This window comes from Ursus arctos, chromosome X, assembly GCF_023065955.2.
Source record: "Ursus arctos isolate Adak ecotype North America chromosome X, UrsArc2.0, whole genome shotgun sequence".
NCBI classification, from domain to species: Eukaryota; Metazoa; Chordata; class Mammalia; order Carnivora; family Ursidae; genus Ursus; species Ursus arctos.
In genome coordinates, this window is record NC_079873.1 from 80483083 (window position 1) to 80490882 (window position 7800).

General features: G+C 44.2%; 1 protein-coding gene across 1 annotated transcript; it reads left to right on the forward strand.

Moving 5' to 3' along the window:
* Nucleotides 1–373: 373 nt before the first annotated feature.
* Nucleotides 374–7351, forward strand: LOC130542252 (uncharacterized). Its single transcript, XM_057305074.1, has 2 exons — nt 374–780; nt 6901–7351. The coding sequence occupies exons 1-2, from the start codon at nt 374–376 to the stop codon at nt 7349–7351; spliced, it is 858 nt and encodes a 285-aa protein (XP_057161057.1).
* Nucleotides 7352–7800: the final 449 nt, after the last annotated feature.

Here is a 7800-nt window from a genome sequence, read left to right on the forward strand (position 1 = left end):
ATGATGTGGAATATAAAGTATTCCAATAAAAACATGACTCTTCTAAGATCTGTTACTGTTTTGATGTTGAAAATCAGCAGACAAAATGCACAATGAAATGGAACGTTCAAAAGTTTCTCTGACCAAGGTCCCAAGAAGTTTAGAGGACGTCAGATTCCCTCTCTGATCGTCCGATGTGATGTCGAGCTCGAGGGTATGCGATCACAGGTGACACGGCCTGGCATAGAGCCCCGCTTCCCAGCGTTGCATTGTGTCCAATCAGATACGGAGGTTGCCCGTGACGTCAGGAAATGCAGCGACTATAAATGGGCCAGCGCCCCTCAACAGCAGCCATTTGTCCTTCCTTCCGAGCTGTCGGGAAGACGAGCACCACATGGCTGAGCCTGGCTGTGAGCCCTCTTCTGAGGAAAGCCTGGGCACGGAGGAGCCCTCGGCAGCCGACCCAAAGAACCCGAAGCAAAAGCAGCCGAGGCGCCAATGCCGCCGCCGCCGCCCCGACAGTTTCGCCACCTACTTCCCCAGGGTTCTGAAGCAGGTGCACGAGGGCCTGAGCCTCTCGAAGAAGGCCGTGAGCGTCATGGATTCGTTCGTTAAGGACATCTTCGAGCGCATCGCCGACGAGGCCGCTCGTCTGGCTCGCTCCACCAAGGGCTCCAACAAGCACTCCACCATCAGCTCCAGGGAGATCCAGACAGCCGTGCGCCTGCTGCTGCCCGGGGAGATCGGCAAGCACGCCGTGTCCGAGGCCACCAAGGCCATCATCAGGTACACCTTACGCCAGTGAGCTGCTGCCCTCTGAACCACCTGACCACCTCGCAAACCAAAGGCTCTTTTCAGAGCCACCTCACTTGGCACAAAAAGACCTGTAGCTTTAAAAAAGTGGGACAAACTCTATAGTTGTTGTTGTTGTTGTGGCATTCTGCGGGTACGTAAAGTATTTTCACTTTGAACAAAACATGATCAGCCCTACTCTAATATATACTTGAGCGCAGTTTATTCCTTAGACAACTGTGGACTCTCCTTAACCATGCTGCATTTCTTGGCTGCCCCAAACAGTCATTTCCGTTAGATATTTCTGTAGGTCAGCCTCAATGGGGGTTATTTTTGTTATAGCGATGTTTACATTTTTCTTTCATTCTCTCATGAGCGTATGCTGAATTATCCAGGGGTCCGTTATGGGTGATAGGGCAATAGATAAAGTGCAGAGGCTGGTATAAGAATCCATCTGACTTCTGTTAGGCGAGTTAGTCTTGAAGAGATTTTTAAATATCTGAAGCAACGTCAATCTCCTCTATGCTTTTATAGAAAAAAACATTTTTCATATGCATTTGAAATTTATGATTTCTGGGATATGATTGAAACATGATTACTGGGTTCTTACTACAATTTTTAAATGGATTCTGCAATAAATGTATGAACATTTCTGTCATAATGCTTTGTACAGTAAATATTGGCAGATGTTATTGACATAATTGCTTCGGTGATTCCTCATTATTTATTTATTTTTTGTTTGTTTTGTTCTGTTTTATCGGGTCTTTTATTTCAACGGCAGAGAAAGCAGTTCTGTCGTATTTGTGATAATATAGCCCTAGCACTAGACAAGATTTTTTAGTTTACAGCATATTTTTACAGGTACTATTTTATCTGGAGTTTACAGCAATGCTATTATAACTAGTTTGTTACAGAAGAGACGCAGGTGCGGGGAGCACAGAGTCACAAAACTCCTAAGTGCAAGATCGGTGCTTGAAACCAGGAGATCCACACTCTCCACCAAGGTCCGTAAGAAAATGTGGAGAAAAGACGTACAATTGAAATAATTTTCCTGGAGCTTAAGAAAACTGTATTAGGTTACTTCTTACCACCTCTCATTTAAATTAATCATCTTCTTAATCTCGTTCCCCCACCCCCGCCATTCTTACTAGCGAAAGATTGAAAACATGGCTCGTTCATTCACTCAACAAAATTCTTGCTATCTACTGCAGGTTTGGAATAGACACTGCAAATATGTCTAAGAGTAAAAAAACATGCCTGACTTCAGGTTACAGTTGCTTAGAGTCTGATAGGGTTCCTGTTTATTTTGAAGAGTGTAAAGTTTCCCAAGACAAAGCTGTCCCAGATATTTACTCATCAGCAGTGCAATCAGACCAACCAAAACTATTTAGGCTCTTTTATACGGTTTACATCTTTTAAAAATTTAATTTCCAAATATTCACAAACACTTTTCGACTGTAATGCTGACACAAAGCTTTCTTGTCACTTTCTGGCTCTGATAAGAATGACTGTAGCATTTCCTCAGCAAAGGTGGTATTAAGATTTTATTTGAGATGTATGTGCTCAGAATATCAATTTTGGTTTCTCAGCCATTTCAGGTGACTTATTAATATCAAACATACCCTTCCAGTAGCTTTAGCAGCCATTGAGAACCCTATTTTCTCTTGGCTTATGTAAATAAATGATAGATTTTCCAATATTACAATTTCCTTAAATTTGTGGAGGGGAATCCCTTAATTGGAGGCACTTCGAAAACGTATGTAGCCCAGAGATCTTTTTGTTGCTGTTGTTTCATCAAAATCCCGTGAGTTTATGAAATAAGAGTATGCTCAGTTGAAGTACCTCTTTTTATTGGCAGTCTACTGATGTCAAATCAAGGTCAGCCTACTAGGTTGTTCCTTCCCTTCTCCCTTTCACTATATGCATGCTCTAGAATTTTCCTTTTTGCCCAAATGTCCTGTATTTGAATTAGGCTCCACTTGATATCAAAAGTGGTTCACTTTTAGATTTTTTGTCTCACTTTATTTTACATCCTTGTCATCTTTTAAAATTCACACAAATTACTTTACATCCTGTTTAACCGATCTTCATGTCCAATTCTTATTAGAACTGTTTAGTACAGTCATTTAGGGGTTTCATTTTTCCCTTGCTTGCTACTTCTGCATCGAGGTCTTCCTGACCACCAAATTTAAAGTACTGCTGTCTCCTTCATCACATATATAAATATATATTTGCTTATAAATAAATATATATAATATGCATATATATAATGAATATATAAAATAAATACAAAATCTATATAATATATATATGTATTTATTTATTTCATTCTCCATTGAATTATTTTGTTCACAATCTGCTTCCTTTTTTCCTCACATATTATCTTTGATTCACACCTGGAATGTGAACTTCCTGAGAAGAGAGACCTTGTCTCATTTGCTGTCTATATCAAGAGGGAGAACCGTGTATGGCACTTGGTAGGGACTCGGTATTTGTTGAATAAATATGTGAAGATGGATGAGAGCAGATGTTCTAGAGTCCCAGAAGAGGCAGTGATGGTTCGGGAAAGAAAAACCAAACTGCAGCGGGCTGAGGAGTGAGTGGTAGATGAGGAATGGAGATAGAAATAGGGTACTCTTTCAAAGTAAAGGGATATCAGTCAGAAAGTAGGAAGAGAGTGTTATGGCATCACAGAAGAGTTGTTTTTTGTTTTAGGTTTTTTTTTTCTTTTCAGGATTGGGAGAGATATGACAATGTCTAGAGGTACTCAGTAATAGTGGCTGAATCTCAGTGAATGCTATTGCTGTTATATTACGATCATCATCACCGTACCTCTACCATAAGAACTCCCATAACATACCCCTTTCAGCACCCCAGTGGACCAGTTCTCTATTCCTCCACTCGGGAGGTAAGTTCTCCATCAAGATAGCGTTCTGCCGAGCTCTGTCATTTATAGGCTGTGTGTCATGAGGCTGCTTGCTTAATTTCTCTGAAACTTAATTTCCTTTTCTCTTAAGTGGAATGACCCACACCAATTTTAACAGGGTAAAGAAAAGTAGCACGGGCCCGCTCTCCAACCCCACTCCTGACAGTCCTTTAAGAAGGCCCAGCTTCCTTGGGGCCTGTGTTTTGATTTTTCCTGCAGAGAGGTGCTGGGCTCTGTCAATTCTCCATGAGTCTTGGGCAATTAAATGCTGCTTCTTAATCAAACTCTGACCGTAGATGTATTTGTTCCAGGCATTGGGAATACAAAGCATCCCCAATGGGTAACATTGCACGAGGACTTACTAGGTGTCAGGTGTTGGGAGCTTTATATACATGTATTTTTAATCTAAGAAACACACAACGCTTAATATATACTAGAAATTTTTCGTTTTTTAAATCTTTTATTACGTTATGTTAGTCACCATACAGCACATCATTAGTTTTTGATGTAGTGTTCCATGGTATATTTCTAAGCACTTCAAATGTAGTAACTCTTTTAACCCTCCTAAGAATCCCACGTTCCAGACAGGGAGACGAAGGCACAGAAAGATGAAGTAAGTTGCCCAGTGTCGATGAGCTAGTAAGCAGAAGAGCAAGGGTTGGAAACCAGACCACCTGGCACCAGGTTTTGGGCCCTCACACCACTACACCGTAAAGCTCCTCGGCAACAATCCAGTGAAGCTGGTACTATTTTCTCCTCCATTTTCCCCTGAGGCTCAGAGAGATTAGGTTACTTTCCTAAAGTCACACAGCTAGGAAGTGGTAGACCAGATTTGAATGAGGTTTGTCTGACGCTTAAGCTTATAACCATTCTGCAGGCAAGCAACTATTTCAGTCCTTCCTCTAACAGTTTCATGCCTTTCGCTATATGTGCATATCACCTATACAATCGTTTATTTAACATAGCTATTTTAAGGAACTTATTTTCAAGATTTGTAAAAGCATTTTCCTAAGCCATGATATCTGCGATGTCACAGGACACATGGTATTTGTCTATTTTAAAGTCACACTAACTCAACTGCTTACGTGTAAAAAAAAAAAAAATCTGCGTGCCACTCGAAACCATCTCGTGTGCCTGCAGAGGCGTGTACACCACCCTTGGGGATGTATTATGCTATATAACACTTTTAACCCACGGTCCACCCTTCATCTCCAAAGTGCTGTTCAAACCCCTTTTCCTAAAAACCACAGGGGATGTTGGTTTCCTTCCCAGAGTCGGAGAGAAGTACATTGAGTGGAGTTCCTAGGCTGCTCACAACCCCGTGGTCAGAAGAGTACTTGCACTCCAGTGATGTTTTGTGGGTGGAGGTAGAGGGGCAGTGCCGGGGAGTCGTTCAGCATACACGGCAGAGCTCGTGAAAACACTGATCAACTCTTTTAGAATGTTTTAGTTTTGCTGCGACACACTGCTGTCTTAGAAAGGAGAAGAGTAGGAGAGTGGGCTCTATATTAAAACACGTGCTGGAGAACATGAGGTGCCAACCGGTTAAGGGCCTGCCGGAGTTGGCAGGATAGCCCTGGATGGTGCTCGAAAGCCAGGTCAGAGATCTCAACCCACCACAGTTGTCAGTAAGACATGTGCGGCAAGCAGTGCAAAAGCAGGCCATGTGCAGCTTTTCTGCCGAGGCTGAAACCTCACTGAAGAAGGGAGTGTGTGAGGGTGCTTAGCAGCCAACAAAGCCCCTGTTATAACCACTTCGCAGGTACGTGGTTGAAGAAAATTAAGCAGACCGTGGAGAGGAAGGCCAGGGCTGGGTGAATGGGCTGACTTCCTGTGCCATGTGGGAGGAAATGATACAGCCCAAATTTATTGAGTGCTCATGACGTCTATTGTGTTAAGCAGTTTACTTCCATCATCTCATTTAATGCTCACAACAACCCTATGAGGTGGCTACTACTATCATTCCCTTTTCACAGATGAGAAAACACAGGCTCAGGGAGCTTCCCTAATGGCACACAACTGGTAAAGAGTAAAGCTGGGATTTGTACCCAGGTCGGTCTGACTTCAAAGCACGTAAAACCAGGCCATATCCTGCCGACAGAAATGGATACTTAGATCCTTCCGTATCTTGGCTATCGTGAATAATCCTGCAACGAACATGGCAGTGCCCGTTCGTTGTACCGGTTTTTCTTCAGATAAACACCCCCAAAGTGGAATTGTCGGATCATATGGTACTTCTAATTTTTTGAGGAAGCTCCATGCTGTTTTCCAAAGTGATCGCACCAGTTTTCGTTTCATACAGTACATTACCAATGGTGCAGGAGACTGCCTTTTTCTCTCCATCCTCACAAGCATTTGTTATTCCTAGTCTTTTTGATTATAGCCATTCTAGCAGGTGGGAAGTTTTACCTCCTTGTGGTTTTGATATGTCTTTCCCTGACTGGTGATATGGGAGACCTTTTCATGTACCTGCTGGGCATCTGTCGGTCTTCTGTGGAAAAATGTCTATTCAGATCTTTTGCCCGGTTTTTAATCAAGTTGTTTGATTTTTCTTTTTTCTGCTTTTGAGTTTTTGGAATTCATTGTATATTGTGGATGTTAACCCTTTATCAGAAACACGATTTGCAAATATTTTCTCCCGTTTTGGGTAGGTTGCCTTTTCATTTTGTTGACGGTTTCCTTTGACGTGCAGAAGCTTTTGCGTTTCATGTTCGCCCATTTGTTTCATATACTCCCTGTGGAGGTGTAGTTTACTCCAGATTTTCAACATGAAACTCTTTTTCTTTTTTAAAGGGACCGAGAGAGAGAGAGGGTAGGAGAGAAGGGGAAGGGACAGAGGGAGAGGGAGAGATTCCCATGCAGGCTCCAAGCTCAGCATGGAGGCCCGAAGTTGCGTGGGATTTCACAACCGTGAGATTGTGACCCAACATCTGGAGGCAAACTGCACCTTCACATGGAATGTGAGTGAACGTTTTTCTGGTGGCCATCACAAGAGCTTTAGAGGCCGCCTGATTCCCACTCTGACTGAAACGACGGGAAGCTCGAGGGCATGCAATCAGATCTGACGAGACCTGGCTCAGTGACCCGCCTTCTGGCTTTGTATTTTGTCCAATCAGATAGGGCTTGCCGGTGACGTCAGGAAATGCAGCGTCTATAAATAGGCCAGCACCGGGTCAACCGCCTCCCGTGTCCTTCCTTCTGAGCTGTAAGGAAGGCGAGCACCACATGGCTGAGCCTGGCTGTGGGACCTCTTCTGAGGAAAGCCTGGGCACGGAGGAACCCTCGGCAGCCGACCCGAAGAGCCCGAAGCAGAAGCAGCCGAGGCGCCAATGCCGCCGCCACTGCCTCCGCCGCCGCCGCCGCCCCGACAGTTTCGCCACCTACTTCCCCAGGGTTCTGAAGCAGGTGCACGAGGGCCTGAGCCTCTCGAAGAAGGCCGTGAGCGTCATGGATTCGTTCGTTAAGGACATCTTCGAGCGCATCGCCGACGAGGCCGCTCGTCTGGCTCGCTCCACCAAGGGCTCCAACAAGCACTCCACCATCAGCTCCAGGGAGATCCAGACAGCCGTGCGCCTGCTGCTGCCCGGGGAGATCGGCAAGCACGCCGTGTCCGAGGCCACCAAGGCCATCATCAGGTACACCTTATGCCAATGAGCTGCTGCCCTCCGGACCAGCTGACCACCTCGCAAACCAAAGGCTCTTTTCAGAGCCACTTCACTGGGCACAAAAAGACCTGTAACTCTCCAGAGTGCCACCTACTCTATCTAGCACTTGGACCTGGGCCATTGTGCCGGTCCTTAAAACACTTTTACCGTTCTCCCATTCCCACTAGATATTCTTTCCTGCTTTGTCAAAGATGAGTTGACCATATAGTTGTGGCTCCATTTCTGGGTTTTCTCTTCTGCTCCATTGATCTACATGTCTGTTTTTGTGCCAGTACCTTACTGTCTTGATCACTACAGATTTGTAATGTAGCTTGAAATCTGGAATCTTGATGCCTCCGAGTTTTGCTTTTCTTTTTCAGAATTGCTTTGGCTCTTCAGGGTCTTTTGCAGTTGTATACAAATTTTAGGACTGTTTGTTCTAGCCCTGTGAAAAATGCT

What these genes read in the sequence shown, in the direction of transcription:
- LOC130542252 (XM_057305074.1), top strand. Translation starts at nt 374, where the DNA reads ATGGCTGAGCCTGGCTGTGAGCCCTCTTCTGAGGAAAGCCTGGGCACG. An exon ending in ATCAGGTACACCTTACGCCA is followed by an intron (nt 781 to 6,900) that starts GTGAGCTGCTGC and finishes CTTCCTTCTGAG; the next exon opens with CTGTAAGGAAGGCGAGCACC.